Source organism: Micrasema longulum, unplaced genomic scaffold, assembly GCF_059751315.1.
Source record: "Micrasema longulum isolate JH-2025_06_02 unplaced genomic scaffold, ASM5975131v1 h1tg003255l, whole genome shotgun sequence".
NCBI classification, from domain to species: Eukaryota; Metazoa; Arthropoda; class Insecta; order Trichoptera; family Brachycentridae; genus Micrasema; species Micrasema longulum.
The window spans coordinates 100,032-120,886 of NW_028280339.1; the positions used below are offsets into that span (position 1 = coordinate 100,032).

The 20,855-nt window shown below is 31.8% G+C and overlaps 1 protein-coding gene across 1 annotated transcript; it reads right to left on the reverse strand.

Moving 5' to 3' along the window:
* Nucleotides 1-2,026: 2,026 nt before the first annotated feature.
* Nucleotides 2,027-15,097, reverse strand: LOC148270928 (chitinase-3-like protein 1). Its single transcript, XM_088242034.1, has 9 exons — nt 15,021-15,097; nt 13,960-14,130; nt 12,446-12,546; nt 11,334-11,593; nt 9,642-9,762; nt 6,606-6,791; nt 5,391-5,516; nt 4,554-4,688; nt 2,027-2,415 (listed from the first exon to the last, which is right to left on the reverse strand). The coding sequence occupies exons 1-9, from the start codon at nt 15,088-15,090 to the stop codon at nt 2,104-2,106; spliced, it is 1,482 nt and encodes a 493-aa protein (XP_088098160.1). The 5' UTR covers nt 15,091-15,097; the 3' UTR covers nt 2,027-2,103.
* Nucleotides 15,098-20,855: the final 5,758 nt, after the last annotated feature.

A 20,855-nucleotide genomic window follows, 5' to 3' on the forward strand; every position in this document is an offset into this window, starting at 1 on the left:
TAAATTTATAGAAATACAAATATATTTTTGTAATTATGTTTTGTTAAAATAGGTAGGTATATAACGAATAGAATGGACATGAAAATGTATTATTTAAAATTTTTCATAAAATGAGTTTTTACATACTTTTTACATCGTAACAATCCCCAATGTGAACTCCTGGTTTACTTTCTCGTGTTTCGTAGTAAATTTCTTTTCTTCCTACAGGATTTTTTTTTAACTACTACTTCTCTAATTTGAAACATATATTTTAATTTAGTTCATAACACCTTAAGAACGAATATAATATAATAATTATAATTGGCGGCCTCCGTGGTGTAGTGGTCAAGACGCTTGACTCACAGACGGAAGGTCCCGGGTTCGATTCCCGGTGAGAACACAAAAATTAAATGTGATTTTTCTCAAGCCTGGGTGTTCTGTGATGTAATTCACCGCTGTAATTGGGCCTCTTGGCCTGTTGTGGTGCAAAAATAAAATAAATAAATAAACTTTTTTGAGCATTAGATTTTATTTCAAAATTTATCAAGAACATATTTTTAAAATCAAGGTTCGTAGGTTTTCACGGCCTTCAGAATACAGATAGTGTTTTTCTGGGTTATTATGCCGTGTTTGTGGACACCGTGGACACTGCAATGTGCTCCGAAACGTCGGCAATACAAAGCCCACAAACACGGCATAATAACCCAGAAAAACACTATCTGTATATTTTTAAAAATTGGTTTATCAAGGCACATTACAATCTTAAACCCCTGTACAATGAGTTTTGAGACTCTGTTTTTCTCTTCATTGAAAATCTTTTTTTTTATCTCTAGATTTGTATGTATGGCATTACTGGTTAAATCTTATTATATTTTTTATTTGATTCAACCCCTTTATTATTTTATGAATAAAAATTGCAACATTATATTTTATTTGTTAGTTTTCTCTGAGAAAAAAAACATTTCAGTTTGTAAGTGAAAACTCTTGATGGAAGCTCATTGTAATTCATCATATAAATAAAACACGAGTGAAACTTTAATCTACAAATTTGGAATATCCGGTGACCGGTTTCATCGCTTTCGCGACATCTTCGAGACTGGACTTCTCTGAGAAAGCCAATTTCCTGGTGCGTTCTTTCTACTTTTGAATTTCTTTAGTTATGGATGAACAGTAATTTATACGTGGGTATATTATTATTTTGTCGACCTCGTGGTGCAATGGTCAGCGCGTTTGCCTACCATGCAAGAGGTCTCGGGTTCGATTCCCGACTTAGTTGACATGAAATTTTTTTCAAAAAGGTGTTTTTTCACAAGAATACTTTATAGTCCTTGGACTGGTACCTGAAACGTAAGACTGATCATCTTACTTTCATGTAACAAAAATGATCAAGATATGCTGCGATTGGTGTACCAATGCAGTGCCCTGTGCACCATTAGGTGCGGAAAGGGAATAATGATGATGATATTATTGTTTTATATATATAAATCTTATCATATTTCTCAATCTTCCCATATTTTTTTATTTTTTTAAATATTTATTGTTATGATTTGCTGTTTTTTTAAATATTAATTTTCTACCCAAGTATACTCCAAAATATTTTATTTATCAACAAAAATTTTCGGTATTGAAAATGTACAATTTATTATAGAAATAAAAGACGAGTGATACTTTAATCCACAAATTTGGAATAATCCTTAAGATAAAAACAATTTGATTTAATTTACTTTCATATAATTCTGGATTCTCTATCCTTACCTCTGTTTTGTATAAATACATTGAACTCCTAAATAAAGGTACCAGTCTCAAAGATGTCGCTAAAGCGGTGAAACCGGTCACTGGATATTCCAATTTTGTGGATTAAAATATCACTTGTCTTTTATTTCTATAATAAATTACAATAAACTTCCATCAAGAATTTTCACTTACAAACTTAAATGTTTTAAAAATATACAAGTTATTATAACTCAATAATATTCATTTAAACCTTAAAATTATAAAAGTATCGATTCACATCATGTTACCTTTTAAAATAAATAAAACAAGGTACTTTATTATATGTATTTAGTTTATTTTTAATATGCTTAAACCAACAATTTATATAAAATTTGGTTTATTACATTTATACTAGCACACAACTGATTCTGGATAGTTGCAAACATTCGCCCTGCTGTCAAACACAAGTCCAGAGCTGCAGGTAAAGTGTGCGGCTACATATAAACCCTTGGACAAGTAGCATTGGTAAAACTTCGAACAGTCTTGAGAATCTCTGACAAATCCAGCTTTGGTGCAGATCTCAGTGGTTGGGTTTTCTGGAACTATCGGTGTCGGGTCAACCACCTCTGGTTTTATTGGCGTTTCTGGTTCTGGAACAATTGGAATCTCCAGTTCTGGAATAACTTCAGGTTTTGCCGTTGTCGTGGTGCTCGATGGTTCAACCTTTTGAATAAAATCAGTTACAAACATTGTAGTTATTGAACAGTAACAAAAGCAATATCAGAGCAGCTCAATATTCTCCATTAGAAAAGCAATTAGTATTTTTTCAAAATATAAGATATACGATTTGGACGAAACAGAGTCTCATTGACATTAATAATGTTTAGACTTTAAAAAAATAATAAAAAATCTACTCCCACAATACACACCATATTCCACACACACCACTCCATATTCCACACACACCACTCCATATTCAATTCAATTCAATTATTTTTTTTGAAATAATACATACATTACAAACTAAAAATTATGACATACATATTATAAAATGCCAAAAAATATGTAAAGAGACTATTGTCAAAATACTAGGAGAATCCTGCTCCGGAAAACCCCTTCGGATACATGGAACATATCAACATCTAGAGCGATGTTGTTCAGCATAGCGGTAGCCCTTCCAACAGGCAACAGCTGCCCATGTGACGATGAAACTCCTCAAGATGTCCCTCACCTGTTGATGCATTGCCCCTTTTTCAGCTTTCAAAAAGAACAGCTGGAGGCGCGATGCAGAAGCCTGGGTGAAGATTTTTGCGACATCCCATCGGTGATAGGTAATAAAGAACTCACACGAGAGGTAGTATCATACATGATCAATATAGTGCAGGCAATTGGTAAAATAAACCAAAGTAGGGAACAAAATGCCGAACACTCTTCTAGTGGAACGGAAGGCCTGTTGACAACTGTCAACAGGCCGGCTTCTCCTGAAGAGTTTAAAGTGATTTCCACTCCACATGAACAAATGCTGAGGAGTACCTGATAGGCCCGCATTTGAATATCCTTCCTGATTCCAACAGTTTAGCTAAAATAAAGTAATATAATAGCAGAAAAATCTTATTTTTGAAATATAAGCCTTGTATATTATAAGCAAGTAAAAAAAAAAATGCAACTCCCATATAAAAAAAACAGGTTGTCATCGGCAGGTTGGTCCTGTATATCGGAATATGAAACAATTTATGCTGACACTGTCTTAGGTAATTATCAGGAACATATAAACCAATGCTCATCATAATCTCAGAATTATCGGTCATACTGCGCAACAATCTATGAAAATGTGTAGTCAAATACACAAACATACCGCACTCAACACACTACACTCCAAACTCACAAAACAATAACAACACCATCATCGTCATTCCCTTTCCACAGCTAATGGTGAATAGGGCACTGCATTGGTACACCAATTGCAGTGTATCTTGATCATATTTTTTTGTTACATGAAGGTAAGACGATCAGTCTTACACATACCAGTCCAGGGGACTATGAAATATTTTAGTGTAAAAACACCTATTTAAATAAATATTTCATGTCAACCATTTTGAGAATCCAACCCGAGACCTCTCGCATGGTAAGCGAAAGCGCTGACCATTACACCACGAGGCCGACAACACCAACACAAATAAAATCATCTGTAGATAGGTATCGTAATGAGATTAGGTAATCTCATTACGTCTTGTTCTGTTTACATAGACAAAAGATATTACTGTAATGTATATGTTTTTTATGTAATAATTTCTATGTATTACACCAACTAGAACTGTGTGTAGCAGAATAAATATAAATTAATAACTGGCAACCACTCTTCGCTGAGCCACCAATATTTAGTGCACTTTTTATCTATGGTGTTCTTTCTTTAGAAAATCATCTAAGCAGGGTCCTTATTCTGTAACTAATTTGTCTCGTTAATTAATTTGTATCGTATGAACGGAAATGAGAGCAAAATAAAAATTTTATTGCCTTAAAGTGAGATGGATATATGAGAAACAAGCAAACTTACAAAACGAAATTGTGACAGAATACGGGTTCAGTTCTTGAAATAGTTGACTCAGAAATTCGAGTAGACTGTAATATAATTCTGGTGGAATGGAGACTCTTGCTGGAGAGGAATTTTTGCTTTTGTTAAATTGGACTTTGGGATGGTAGAACTTCTAATGATGACTCCACAAATAGGTGTTAGAGTTGAATCAATACAAGAGGAATCATTACTATTTTAATGTATCTTTATCACTTTTCCCCTCTCCATTGTTTCTTGATCACGTAAGCAAACGGAGTGGATTTTGTTTAAGTTTGTATAAAATACTCACTCCGGATCCGAGAATTCTTTGGTTCAGAAGAGACACAAGAGGATATTTTCCTTCACCACAATTTCCCCTGAAGTCATCAGTTTCCAAACTCCAAACCATCGCTCCACCCAAATTATGGCCTTCAATGAAATCCAACTAAAAATATATAATAAATAAGTACATATTTATTTCAATTTTAATACCATTATAACGAGGAAGTTTAGTTCTACGGGTAATTGGATAAAAAAAATGATTTCTTACACGCGGTAAAAATTAGTGTACGGAGAATTTTCTTCAAAATATTTTTCCAAAACTTTAAGTATTTTATTTTTTTTTTTACAGAAATACCATAAAAAATATTGTTTTTATCTAATGCATGTTTACTTTTTTTTAAATTTATAATACCGCAGTTGCGAAAAAACTTTGTTTTAAAATGGCAAAATCGCATAATTTCATGGGATCCTTTAAACAAGCCAATGGCAACTCATAAGCCCTGTAAATGCCTAGGCTTCCACATTCTCTTCTCAAGAGAGGTCTCCCTTTCTGTTGCAGTGTATTTATTTCTCTCTAAGGGTTTTTTTTTCAAGCTAATCGACAGATTTACAAATGCCCCTGTAGATTGGCTAAACAATCTAAGAAACTATTTAAGTTGGTATGGTGATAGAATAACATGATCTAGGCAGACATGGCAAGAGTGCCATCTTTAGATTAGGAGTAATAACACCGCTTGCTTCTTGAATCCTTGCCTTTGCTGTAGGAACACATCGACAGTGCATAGAGATTTTGTTAAATGTTCTTAGGATCGCTGGCAGAGATGAAAAGAATCCACCAAACCTCTAAATTATTGTTAAAATTTACCTTTGTTGCGAAGGACCTCTTATCATCATAAGACACCCATTGATTTCCGGAGACATAGTAAGGTACCTTGGCTTCATCGTCCCAAAGCTTGTTTACATTTTGATCATTCTTTAAGTTCATGCAGATCTGTAATGAATAAATGACGATTTAGACTTTAAACTCCTGAATATAATTTTTTTATTGTGGGGTAATTACTACAATCAGGTTACTTCAAAATCAGCATTTGTGATTTACCCACTAACTGATTTACACAAAAATATTTGATAAATTAATTTCAGAAAGAAATAAGATAATACACATCAACAACAGAGAAAAAATTGCATGAAAAATAAAGTTTTATTGTGACTTTATAAATTAGTTTTAAACAATGCATTTCAGAACGTTTTTAAGTGACTAATTGTTGTATTGATCAAATGCTGCAATTAGTGTGAGAATGAGATGAGTAATTCTAACTCACATATTATAATATTTACTACATAAATACTACACTATTAAGAAATATTTACCAAAATTGTTCGAGCCAAATTACACTATAAAATTACTAATATTTAAAAAAATCACAATTTATAACCTTTGTTCAAAGGATACCATGAAAAATAAGGTAATGTTCCGTGCATAGTTATAACATAATTTATTTTATTCCAATCGAAAATTTAATATATAGAATAGAATAATATAGTGAAACAAGATAACGCCCTTGAGATAGATACACCAATAAACACATATTTAAAAATAATTTTTTTGTAGTGTTGTTTTATGTCCTTTTTAACCATATTTAACTATCTTTTAATTTGCTTTTCTATTTTCTAGTTTATTTAACCATATTTAATTACCTTTAAATTTGCTATTCTGTTTTCTATCTTATGTTTGTAACTTTGTAGGCATACTATCGATTGTGTTTTAAAAGTACTTAATGTTATTTTCAGACTGTTACCTACAATAAAAATAGTTGTAATAATTACCCTGTGATATGTTCTTTTTCAGAAAAGTTATAGCTAAAAAATGCTTGTCGTTCAATAAATCCATTTATTTTTTTCATTCCGATTATTATTTCATTTGTGTGGATAAAGAAAACAGTATGGTGTATATAATATAAACAGAACCGCAGGCAAGTGTTTTTGATTCGATGGCTTCTTGTAAAATTCTTAGAAAAATAAATTTAGTGAAGATAAGTCCGCCTCGTAGTTTAGTGTGGGTAGGTCAAAAAATTATTACTTCACTGAACCCCAGGTATCCTGGCTGCTGAGTGATTGGTCCTGCATTCCCTGGTCCTGATGAAGGGCAGCGAGCAGTTGTGCAAGCTGTCGAACTGAGGGTATAACTGTGTCCATACAATCCCATTCCTAGGACCAATTTGCTCGAAGGGGCTCCATTTTTAATCCAATTGTCGATGCAAGATTTCTAAATTCAAACACAAAGGGGTGCAAATTTATTAAAAAGAGAGGGATAACATTTTTGAGAAGGGAATAAGGTTTTCTCTCTGTTGCAATATTTAAAAAAAATGTATTTGAACAAAAAAGTTTATATACAGGTAAATACATATTATATATATATATATATGTATATAAACATATTATAATGAGGAAGTTCAGTGTCTTTTTCTTTTCTTTTTTTATTTGTTAATAGAATATTGAACTAAGCCAATTAATTTTTTTTTAATATCGTATTATCAGCGCTATGATTTTTAAAGTTTTGTATTTCTGAAATAACTCTGCGTATGACGTCAGAGGTTGTTCTATGACAGTTCTTCCGATTGGTTCGTTTACGGTGACCAAACAGGATATCCTTCAAAGCTCTCATATCATTGGATGGTTCATATGAACCAGTGACGTCATTCAAAGTAGTGCGTTTTTATTAAAATATATATATTTTTTTTTTTTTTCATACATTTTTAAGAAATTTTACTGTAAAATTTAATGCTCTAATTTTTACCACGCGCAAGAAAACATTTTTTGTATCCAATTTCCCATAGTGCTGAAGTTCCTCATTGTATATTTAATTTATTTATTTATTTATTTATTTATTTATTTACAGACAAAGTCCATTATAAACATTACAATTAAAAGAAATTTTTACAAAGGAATAAAAAAATATAAGGAACAGAAATAAGCAGCAAAGACAGATGATAGATTTTTTAGATTAAGTAAAAAGCATAGGCTAACTATACAGATTCTTTAGCTGATTTGTAAAGAAAGACATCCTTACACCATAATAATCAAGATCTTGATGATCGTTCACCCGCCTGATCATTCTGGGCAAAGGCGACTGTGCACCATAATTGGTCCTGTAGTGACCGAGGAAAAGCATTTCATTATTTCTTAGTCTACGGGTGGGAACGTTAAAAAGAATCTTTTGCAAAATTTCAGGGGCATCAATGAGACAGTTCATAATTTTATACATGCAGATTATATCTGCAATGCATCTGCGTTTTTCAAGACTTGATATGCTTAAAAACCTCTCCATATCAGAATATGAATAGTCTCCTCTTTCCAATCCCATCTTCCATGCAATTTTTCTTATAAAACGATGTTGAACTGATTCAAGGCGCTTGATATGAACAGCATAATGAGGGGACCAGATTACAGATGCATATTCAAGAATAGGGCGAACTAAAGAGCAATAAAGTGTTTTAAGTGTAAGCATACTTTGGAAATCAGACGTAGTTCTATTAATAAAGCCTAAAATTTTTAAGGATCTGTTTACTATATTATCAAAGTGTTCCAGAAAAGTTAGTTTATTATCTAGGATCACTCCAAGATCTCTTATAGAGGTGACAATCGAAAGAACTTGGCCATTAAGTTTATAATCAAAAATAAAAGGATGTTTACATTTATGGTATGAAATAATTTTGCATTTATCGATGTTAAGTTCCATGTTATTAGTTTTGCACCAAGTATGAAATGCATTTATGTCTTCTTGGAGTCTGACACAGTCATCAATATTTTTAATTAGCTTAAGTATCTTGTTATCGTCAGCAAAAAGCCAGAATTTTGTAAAAGAAAAAACATTAGCAGCATCATTAACAAACAGATTAAATAGAAGAGGGGCCAAGTGGGCACCCTGTGGTACACCAGAAGTTACTAGGAAGCTATTTGATATGAAGTTATTGATTTTTACACTTTGTTTTCTATGTGAGAGGTAGGATTTTAAAAACGATAAAAAGGGATCTCTAATGCCTACAGCACGAAGTTTAGCACATAAAATGTTGTGATCAACTTTGTCAAAGGCCTTGGAGAAGTCTGTATACAGTACATCAGCTTGAAGATTATTCTCGAACGCTGTAAAAATAGTATCAGTAAAAGAAAGCAAATTGGTCGTCGTTGATTTGGCTGTCCTAAATCCATGCTGCTCCTCAATCAGCACATTTTTAAATATAGGTGTTAATGTTTTTACCTCACAAATTAAACAAAATGTTCGGGTTGAAGGTGATTCTAAACGAAAATATGAAACTAATAATTCATGGATGGTGCTTTTATCATTTTTAAGTTTATTTTCAATGGAAATTTTACAAAACTTGGTTTGCGGAAACTTTACACTGTATTGATTGTAACAAATACCATTACAATAAAACTTAGGTCCTTTTCACAAAATGATGTACAAAACAAAAAGTAAGATAAATAATTTTTGTTAATAAAATAAATAAAAGCGCCATCTATGAATAATTAGTTTCATATATTCGTTTACAATCACCTTAAGAAAGGGAGTAAACTTTTTTTGTAATATTTATGTTAAAATATTTACAAAAATATTTACATAACTATATTTAATTACAAAAATCGATCAATACAGCATGGAAATTTGGATGGAGTGGGTTTCGTATGATTCATCAATTTGGATTACAATAATTTTATATTTTCAGTCCTTTTTATTTCTAAAGGTAATTGATTTTTTTTTTTTTTCTCGAGAAGAAATAGTAATTTTGTGCTCCACTAGTGTTGCATACACACTTAAACCAAAGGAAATATTTTTTTCATAAATTTGGTCAAATATGGACTTTTTTCTTTTCAAAAACTTGTATTGTAAAATTTTTTAAATTGTATGATTTCGCTAAATGTTATTACTAGGTATTATTTTAAGGGTAATATTTTGGAAGGCATAAATAATTTTAATTAATCGTTTGTAAGAGTTTTATCTTATTTATGGCAAATACTCATTATCTTGCCAGAAGATGACAAAATATTTCAAAAATGGTTTTATAAATTTTCATGAGTTATGTAATCACTTATGTAAATGAATTATGTAATTACTTACAATGTTTAAGGATACATCAAAAGTACCAACTTCGGCTCTTGATACAAAAAGAGGAGTGTTGTGTCCTGTAGATCCTTCAGTGTGGAGGTCGTACGCCATTAAATTTATGAAGTCCAAATACCTTTAAAAAATATTAAACACGATATTTATTTATTATTTTTATCAAAAACATGTTTCACTTTGTGGTATGAAATTTTACACTTATTTGTTTATAAATTTGTATAAACCACTTAATTTTTTAAATTACACTTCGACCGGTTTCGAGGTTACTACCTCATCGTCAGGAATTTAACTAACTTATAATTACACGCGTTGCTATTTATATAATAAAATATTGTATGAAAGAGACAGAAAATTGAAAGAAAGAGAGAGAAAGAAGATAAAATAAATCATAACAGGAATAGTTTTAAAAGAGGACTCGAAGTTAAATTTAATTGATTATTTATTATTTGAAGTTTTTGATTAATGGCTTTACTAATTTCTAATCTTTCTAAATTATCTAAACGAAAACCATTTTTATTGACATGCAAAATTTCTACGATATTAATTCATAATAATAATAATTTTGCTGACAAAAGTAATTTTATTAGCCTTTGTTCCAGATGCCCTTGAATATGAAGTTATAATTAGGAGCCTTGCTATATGTTGCCTAAAATGAACTCGATCGACATTTAAATGGAAATTTTAAGGTTGTAGTCTAGAATTAAGGTTGTCTGATTTCCCACCAATCATGTAAAATAATACCAATTCAAGACGAAGCAAGAAAAAAATATCCATCAACATCGTACTTTTATTAATTTCTTACATTCTTTTCATACCTTATTTGCTAAAATGAAAAAGATATAAAACAATGATAAAAATGATGTTAGCATGATTATTTATAGGTAAAATCTATAAATAGCGCACTTTGTGGCTACTGCGTACTTGCATTATGTAGCTAGCTCTGAAAGTGACCGCATGACACTAAAATTATTGCAAAAATGAATCGAGTATGCAGTTAATAATAATTAACACCTCTGTAACCTCCAAGGACAGTTGGTGAGGTGAAACTTTAAAATGCTAAGCCTCTATTTTAGAGGTTTGTCAACAGAGCCGGAATATGGAAGGAAGTTATGAAAAATACACTATAACACCCAGACCAATTAAGAAAAAATATTTTCTGTAATATAATAATTTGCCACAAAAGTGAAAAAATATGGTTGAAGATGTCTAACTATGTATCATAATATATATTAGTGGCTTATTTGTCTTTGTTTACTATTGTTTTTATGGACCTTAATAATAGATTGTGTATTTTTTTAACATGTTTTTGTAATAACCTAATTATATGATTTATGTACATTATAATTAGCAGAAGTGCATTGTGCATTTAAATAAATAAATACATATCGTTGCTTAACTGACAATATTTTACAGGACGATGAAGAAACTACTTATTTGATTGAATTGAAGAGGTGAATTTTAATAGGTGACAGTTTGGGGATAAAAATTTTATGTTAATAAATTTAAAGGCATAATTTAGCTGAGCTTTTAATAAAATAAGCAGTTTTTCCATGGTCCTGTAAAAATATAAAAAATGACTAAGCCGTGTTGTTAGCCAAAGGATAATATTGGTAAGTCCCTTGTATCAATCACATCAGTAATATTTCAATAGGAAACGATAATGATGACGATAATAATATGTTTAAATACTTGGCTAGATTGGCAACATCGTATGACTGAGCAACGATGGATTCAGAGACGCCAACAGCTGCAGTCAGTAGCATTCCTTCCTTCCCAAGTTCAGCTTTCAGCACTCTACAGAGTTCCACAAAGTTCTGTTTATCTGCAGCAGACCCTCCTCTCTGTGCAGGATACTCCCAATCCAAATCCAAACCATCGAAGTTATATTTTTTCAAAAATGCAAGGGCATTTTTGGCAAACGTCTGCCTTCTAACAGCGTCACTGAAAATCTAGTAAAATAAAATGAGAATGAATCAGAAAATTATGTTAAATAAACACATTACAAGTGCGAAATTGATGGCATTTGAATTTGTAGGTAATTAATTACCTTCTTTGCCTTTATTCACTAATGGACTTTTATTGTGATGACTTCACAGATAAGCGGCAAATTTTATTATTCAAAAATGTATTGTCGCTCAGTACGCAACTCCCGATTTGAATTCAACTATGCCGCGTTGTGTCGTCTTAAAGCGTTAAAATACTGCTCGGATCTTAAAGAAATAGGATGAGATCACATTTCATGTGTAATTAGCAAGTGCATGTGTAAGTAGCAAATGCATCACTTAAAAAATTTATTATTTTTCCATCTGTCAGATTGTCAATGAAAACAAAATGTACATTTTGTTAATGTTGCCAGGATAGTCAAATTTTTTACGCTACTTTGCTCATTATCCGACATTATCTTTAAAACATCAAATGTTATTTTGCATGACATAAAAATATCCGTTTTATATAAATATTTATTTTTATTTTTAAGTTAAATGTTTATTTATTATATTACTATAATTAAATGACCCTTTACTTATCTACTCTGTTGTGTTAATCAATGTTTCCGGGTGAACAATAAAATTTCACAGAAATGAAACAAATTGCTTTTTAAAAAATATAATTACAAAGAAAACATTTATTGTATCCAATTTCTTATACGGCTGAAGTTCCTCGTCAATCTTTTTGCTGTCGATATCATATAAATTAAATAAAGGTAAGTGGGGTAAGTTGATAATGTTTTAAAACCCATAACATGAAACTTTGAGTATTTTGGAAAGAAAAATATAACATAATATTATAAATGATATACTTACTGAAGAATATAGCTCTGATCCGGCATTCCAACCTCCCATTGCTACTAGGGTCTTCAAATTTGGATTTGCCTTTTTCAAATTTGTAAACTTTTGCATCCCACCTAAATAAAATTGACTCAGAGAATTATACCTAGTCTATGCACCAATGCATTATTACTCTGAGTGCCTAGTATCAAATTGTTAAATGTATCAAATTCAGCTGTGAAATCGTCTCACTATTAAGTATTATTTTACAATGAAATAATATTTTTTAAAACTGTCAAAATGTGGAATATACAGGTCGACGGCCGATGATACTTTTGATTGCGAGTGATACGATCTAGACATGGCAGCGAAAAGCGAAATTTCATGATAAATGCGGAATTTTTACAGAACCCTAATGGATATTTTATTTTTATTTTTATTTTATTAGGGAAATCAACAGTTCTACATACATATTTTTTTAGTAAACAAACAGATATAGTGTATAAGCTCAGAACTAATAACAGATTTCCACATAGTATACAAAGTTAGTAAAGAAAATATATGTTACATATTAAATAAATACATACAATTTATACATATAAAAATGTTATTTTCATGTACTCAATAATCAAAGATTTTTAAAATATTAATTTTAAGAACATTAAGTTACTGTAAATTGGGCGGGATAAGGACAAAAATGCTTGAAGAGAGGATAAGGAGGGGGGGGGGGAGATGTACATAATTATTATTATAATGTCTACTATTTGTCTGCACTAACTGATTCGCCAATTATTTTAAGGCAATATGAGTTTGATCGTTTTTTCAATTGATCAAACTAACCTTAGCTTGATTTAAAAACTTCTCTATTTTGGGATTTTATCATATCCCAAAAAAAATTTTTTTTTATCTTTTTGGCAGTAAGCAGGAGTGCACGCTAGTTAAATGACCGGTGTATTTATGATTTTAAATTTGTTTTTGCTGTAACAGGCTTAAATTATTAAACAATGTTTTGAGTACGTCCAAATGTTTGCAGACTGGCTGGATTTCCTCCCTAGGGAGTTATTCAGATCTAAATTGGTTGCAACAGAGGGAAACCATTTTTGAGAAGGAAATATGGAAGTCTAGGCATTCACAGCACTTATGATCTGTCGTCGGCTGATTTAAGTGGCCACTTACACACTTATAACATTCATCATTCTGCCTATGTTTAAACATCCACCTTTCCTCAACTCTTCCATCTGTTGACTTTTGTGAAGTAAAAGAGCAACAGATCATAAGCCCTGTAAATGCCTTGAATTCCATATTCCCTTCTCAAAAATGTTTTCCCTCTGTTGCAATAAATTTACGGCTTAAATTATATTTTAAAAATTATAAATTATGGAAAAAGAATTATTTGACAATATGTCTCTGTTTTTTTTTTAATGTTTGAACTTCAGAATATTCTGTTTTTGCTCGAGGTGACATGATGTTACATCACGTATAGGAATTTAGTAGCACAGCCTTATACGAGTTAAAAATGAGATGAGAAAGGTATTTTTTGTCAATCTTACCCAAGGCAATGTCGACCCACTCGTCCATATGTACGAGATCATTGTTCCAATTTGCATTGACAAAAGAGTAAATCAGATGGGTACAAAGTTTAGGGGGTATTTGGTCAATAGGAAAGTTTCCATCCCCTAATCTGTACATAGCCCAACTTGCAACATAGCACACCACCTTATCTAAAATCAAATAAATGTTAGAATCACTAAATAAACAATGTTACTGCAACCCTGTAATTTATTGCTTAACTTCATGTTAAAAAAAGTAATGTTTTTTTATATTTTTTTCTTCGCATTTTACAATAGGTATACATAAGTTACAAATATAAAATACATTATTACATAAAATAATAAAATCCCATAAAGTCATAGCCATAGCATAGTCAAGGGCTTTTATTATTTTTATTTTTTTTGAAATTTTATTTTTAATTTTAGTAAAAGTTACTATAGAATAGGATCATCATAATTCCCTTTCCACTGGCACTGCATTGATGCACCAATCGCAGCGTATCTTGATCATTTTTTTGTTACATGATGGTAAAATGGTCAGACCTACGCTTCAGGTGCCAGTCCAGGGGACAATGAAATATTCTAGTGTGAAAACACCATTTAAAATAAATATTTCATATCAACCATGTCGGGAATCGAACCCGAGACCTCTTGCATGGTAGACAAACGCCCTGGCTATTACACCACGAGACCGACTAAAAAAAAATCATTCCAAAAAAGAAGCTATTTAAATCTGCTTTTTTTTATCCATAATTTCAACCAAAATTGTAATCGAAACAAATTCAAATAATGTATTTCTATCATATTGTCTTTAAGAAATGCGCTGAACAGTTTTGAAGCTATGAAAAATGAGTGTATTAGCGCGAGTCTGGATTTACAATGCGGAGTTTCAAGTAAACCATTTAATCTTAGACTAGATAGGTTAAATATTATAATAATTTTCAGTCTACTCTTGACTTCATGAAAGTGCCTAAGTATATTTACTTTATTAATGCACTTTAGCCGTGTGCAAATAAAATAAACCATTAAATATATAACACTTATGAGACTTTTTAAAATACCTGGAGCTGCTTGAGTGCCACTGGCCAGCATCAAACAGACGAAAACAGCAAAATAACTTTTTAAAAACATCTTGACAATATAATTAATATTCTGTACTGAAATATTTTAGTAAAAAAGTTGTCTTTTATACCTTTTTTTAAATACTCACATGAACTCATTATATTACCTCTTCAGTCTTATCAAAATTAAAATAAAGTAGTCACATAAGCCGCCATATATGTATTAGAAAGAATCCCATTGTAAAATTTAACTGTAATAAAAAATATCTTAGTAGGTTGCCTACTAATTTAGAATGTCTGCAAAATGAAGTTGATAATCAGTATTATTAATATTTAAAGCATTAACTTCGTGGTCAAAAATTTTACTAAATGTTATTAAATATTTGTATATAACAACTTACCGACTTTTCTATGTCTACCGGTTTCGAGACGTACCCGTCTCTTTGTCAGGACACCAATTAAACCAACATGCAAAACCCACTTTACTTTTATGATACACAATCAAATGTTGTATGGGTAAACATCAGTAAATGCAAAGGATTTTTTATCCATGATAAAAATAAAACAATATTTTATAATTAGAAAACAATTATTATTTATTTAGTCTGTCGTAGCAAATAAGTGTCTATCGCAAGAGGCTAAATTAGCAGTTCATAATGGAGTTCTGGTACCAACCCTAATGTATGGAAGCGAAGCATGGAGTTGGAAAAAAAGGGACGAAAGTAGACTGAATGCTGTTGAAATGCGATCCCTCAGGCGAATGTGCGGAAAAACAATGTATGATAGGTGCCCTAATGTCGAAATTAGAGCAGAATGCAAGGCTGAGTTAAGCATTATCGACAAAATTAAGAAAGGTCTTTTGCGATGGTTCGGTCATGTGGAGCGAATGAATGATGAAAGAACGGCTAAAAAGATTTATGATGCGAATGTGTCTGGTTGTAGAAGTCGAGGAAGGCCGAGAAAGACATGGCATGATCAAGTACAACAAATTCTTGAAAGTGGTCATGTGAAAAGTCGGAATAATCGACGTGCGTGCATGAGAAGATGTATGAATGTGAAGGAAGCAAAGGAAGTGTGCCAGGACAGAGTGGTGTGGCGTTCTATCCTCTCTGCCTACCCCTCTGGGGAAATGGCGTGAAGGTTAGTTAGTTAGTTAGTTATTATTATTTATTAAACATAAAAATGTTTTTTGTAATTTATTTATTTACTGACTTACTAAGTCCATTTAAAAATGATAAATAAATTTCTTTACAGTATATTCAGGTACAATTGAAATAAAATATGACTATTAATTAAAGCTAGGACAAAAATTTTAATAATAATTACTACCTAAAGGCAAGATCTGGTCTATCGTAGTGATTGTTTAAATCTAGAAAGACTTACACCAAAAAAGTCCAGATCTTGTCTCGGTTTACAATGTGACACAATCGGGACATTGGTGCATGCAAGCCATAGTTTGTGTTGTGCTGATTGATTCCTCGAGGAACAACACATTATTAATTCGCAACCGGCAGATTGGACCACTGAATGCCACTTGTTCCAGTTACAATGGTACATCAATTGAGCCATTTAGTAAATTAAACATAAATATGAAGTCAATGTCTACATTTTAAAAATTAAAAATATTAAAAAGGTGCCTGTAAATCACCAATATGTTTTGATTTTCACGCTTGATTGACAATTCATACAAAATTAATTCAGATTTTTGATAAACCAACAGTAGTATTTTTTTTCAGGAAATAACAAACTCTATTTTAAGATTTTTTGTAAAAAATAAGTAAGTATTTTTCAATTTTTTTTTGGTTAAATAAATTATTTAGAGTTTTTTTTCTTCCTTTTCTCAGTACTGCATTTTTTCTTACTGTTTTTTTACCTCTAATGTGGTGTGGAGTTAAAATACAAAAATAAACATAATCTATGTTATTAAAAAAAATTGGAGTTATGCTATTTACCTCCTAATAGAAGACGAACAATTTGGTTTCGGCCTGTGCCTATGCTATCAAGTTATTTTGATAATAACCTGAATTTCATCATATTCAGAACTTTGGTAATTTGGAGTTACCGTAGTTTACTTCTCGCATTCTGATATTAATATTTGTGTTCTAGGCCAATATCGTTGCAATTACTTCTATATAATTTATACTTGAAGCACTAACTTTGTGGTTATTCATTATTGTGGCAGACCCACAATTTGGACTACAATCTACAATCCACAGAAGCAAGGGGATAGGTGTCGGCCGTGTCTTGCTACCGTCGTCACTCTCGGGGTCGTAAATCCCGAAAGTTACGATGCCTATGAATCTCGAAGTTCCATGTTACTGCGCAGGTCAGTGGAAGGTACTGGTCCGTATTCCCGGGGCAAAGCGATGGTCAAGTCCGAAGGGGCCGCCACGGGTCTGCTACCGCAGCATACTAATACAAACATTATACCGCTCCTAAGTGGAGCATGTGGACATCACCAGTTGCCTCCAGGAGACCCTATCGCCAGCCAGCTAAAAGATACCGGGGCCCCCAACTATTTATTCAATATTTTATTTATTTAACCGTCTGTTATAAATATAATTAAAAATTAAAATAAAACAACTTTGCTTTCAACCATTTTTTTTTTTAAATTTAGAATAAGCGGTTGATAACAAAGTTGTAATAAGTTGAAATTATTTATATTCATTCATTGCTTTTTTTTCATTAACTATGATAACTAACTAACCAACTTGCATTTAAATAAAGTCACTGTAGAATATAAAAATTCACCAAATAATTGTGTTTGAAGGACAAGATAATATTAATTTATATTACTCGTACATAAGAAGGTTAAAATTATTTGTAAATCCTACTTAATTCAAGATAAGGGCCTTATTGTTGATAACAAGGTAAATAATGTTGTAGTTACAACCCTTTGTATGAATCACTAATAATATTTTAGTACCAAATAAATGTTGACTCATTCTATTACAGTTGCTTACAATAAACAGATATGTTATTAAAATAAAAAGATTTTGTTTTTAATTACTTGTCATTGATTTATTTTCCGATCAGTTTCAGGGCTACATATGCTCCTTTGTTGAGGTATAGTTGAGAATTTAATATAAATCCTATTTTGTATGATAAAGGAGCACATGCATCTCCGAAACTGGCATGTAATTAAATAAGTTTTACATAGCTATGTTTTCATATTTAAATTCCGGTTTGCTAGAAACGAAATCCGTAATAAATCAGGTCTTACAGCCGAGTTAAATAGTAAAATAAATTGGCAAGGGTTGATAAAATTGATAAGTAAATTAATTGATGGGTAAATTAATTAATTAGTAAAATAGCATTTGTCGATCAGCAAAAGGCATTTGATAGAGTTGACAGAGAGAAATTGTGGAAGGTTTTATCAGAGTATGGAGTAAATGGTAACCTGACAAGAGCTATTGCGTCACTGTATAAGGACAGCACAGTATGTGTGAAGGTAAATGGGTCATTCACATCGTGGTTTTATATTCCAAAAGGAGTCAACAGGGATGTATAATGTCACCATGGTTGTTCACCATGGTTGTTCAACATATACATCGATAACTGTATGAAAGAACTGAAAGATTTAAGAATGGGAGCAAAAATGAGTGGTATAACTGTTAACTGTCTTCTGTATGCGGATGATGCCGTGCTTCTTGCTAGCAGCAAAGAAGACCTTCAATTCTTGGTAACAAAAGTCTACGATGTATGCAAGAAAAGCGATTTGCTTATGAATGTTGATAAATCGAAAGTGATGGTTTTTGAAAGGGATGAAAATATAACTAAATGTGAGATCAGCGTGAACGGAGATATTCTGAATCAGGTAGAAGAATTTGTTTACCTAGGAAGTATGTTTACTAGGGACGGAAATGCCGAGAAAGATATTGAAAGGAGGGTGAGTGCCAGGAACAGGGTAAACGGTGCACTAAAATCTACTTTGGCAAACAAATGTTTATCGCAGGAGGCTAAACTAGCAGTTCACAACGGAGTTCTAGTGCCAACTCTAATGTATGGGAGCGAAGTATGGAATTGGAAAAATGATAATGAAAGTATGTTGAATGCTGTCGAAATGCGATCCCTCAGGCGAATGTGTGGTATAACGATGTATGATAGGTGCACAAATGTCGAGATCCGTGAAGTGTGTAAGGCTGAGACATGCATTATTGACTGAATCAAGAAAGGGGTGCTGCGTTGGTTTGGACATGTAGAGCGAATGGACAGCGAAAGAACGGCTAAAAGGATCTACGATGCAAATGTTGATGGATGCAGAAAACGAGGAAGACCGAGAAAGACATGGAACGATCAAGTCCATCAAACACTTGAAGATGGGCATGTCAAAAGTAGGAATAATCGGCGTGCGTGCATGAGAAGATGTATGAATGTAGAGGAAGCGAGGTCTGTATGCCAAGATAGAGTGTTATGGCGTTCTATCCTCTCTGCCTACCCCTACGGAGAAACGGCGTGATGGTTTGTTGTTGTTGAAAATTAGCAAAATAAGTTCATACATATAATAATTGACGATGGAAATAAATAAATTTAATATTTTATTATAAGTGTCAATTTTTTACATTAGTCACGACAATTAACATTGATTTAAATGTTAATTGTAACAAAACTGAACTATTTACCAACATAATTACTAGGTAATGCCAATGAGGAAGTTCAGCCCTATGGGAAATCGGATATAAAAAAGTTGTGAAAGATTTCCGGTGTACGGTAAGTTAACGGACCAATCGGCAGATCTGACCGAGAAGCGGAAGAGAACTTGAGACGTCACATGAGGAGAAATTCTAAAAGTAGAAAATTTTAAAAAATCATAACGCATAAAATAAAAATTAAAAAAAAAGTTTTTGGATTAGTTTGATAATATAGATTAATAGCAACATATAAAAAAATTCAAAAAACCACTAAACTTCCTCATTACTCATAGCTCATAGACAAATAAGACACTTGAGACAATTCATAAATGTTAGATTGTAAATCATTTTACACTACTGATAATTCAAATAAAATCATTCAACATTTTCGGTAAAGATAAAAGATAAATTAAATGTCCTAATCTGCCGTTACTAAGTTTTCTAAGAAATCTAATAATTACGTATTAGGCAAAACATTTTCCAAAAAAGTAATAATTTAAAATTCAGAGAATATTAAGTATGTTTGAATTATAATGGTTTGCTTGACTCCAGGAAACCACTAGTGTCATTGTTAGAGTACAAGCAGTCCAAAACGGGCTCAATGAATTCGGTTTCCTGGCGAGAAGACCGGCATGAAAACTTTTATTAAATACCAAGATGAAGAAACACCGTTTAGAGTGGGCCAAAAAATCAATAATTGGACAGTATTTTCTGATGAATTATAATTCAATAAATTAGATTGGACCAGAGTCCAGGCGATTAGAAAATGACAAATACCTCGGAACGCACAGTTAACTTTTTCTGACATTCCTTCATACAAACATATTCCTGTATTATCTCCCTGGATTATGGCACTAATGGTTCAGAAAATAATTGCAATTTTTAAATTTCGTGGGTTTGGAGAAATTTTTTAAAGAAAATTATGTTGGAATACATGCCCCTGAAGTATGCTAAAATTATCAGCTGTATTCATTGTTTTCTTTGTGGCAGTCGCTAAGATTAGACGTATTTTTATGAGCTCGGCGATTTTCCAGGAAAAAAACCATAGGCCTTTGTGAACATTTCACACACTTTGTTACGCTTAATTTCATTTTTTACACAAAATTTTATTCAAATTCTTTGATCCATTTTTTTTAAGAAATGAAAATTGCCGAACTCATAAAAACACGTCTAACCTTAACGGCTGCCACAAAGTAAACAATCA

What these genes read in the sequence shown, in the direction of transcription:
- LOC148270928 (XM_088242034.1), bottom strand. Translation starts at nt 15,090, where the DNA reads ATGTTTTTAAAAAGTTATTTTGCTGTTTTCGTCTGTTTGATGCTGGCC. An exon ending in GTGGGTCGACATTGCCTTGG is followed by an intron (nt 12,547 to 13,959) that starts GTAAGATTGACA and finishes AATTTTATTTAG; the next exon opens with GTGGGATGCAAAAGTTTACA. An exon ending in AGAGGTCCTTCGCAACAAAG is followed by an intron (nt 4,689 to 5,390) that starts GTAAATTTTAAC and finishes ATATATTTTTAG; the next exon opens with TTGGATTTCATTGAAGGCCA.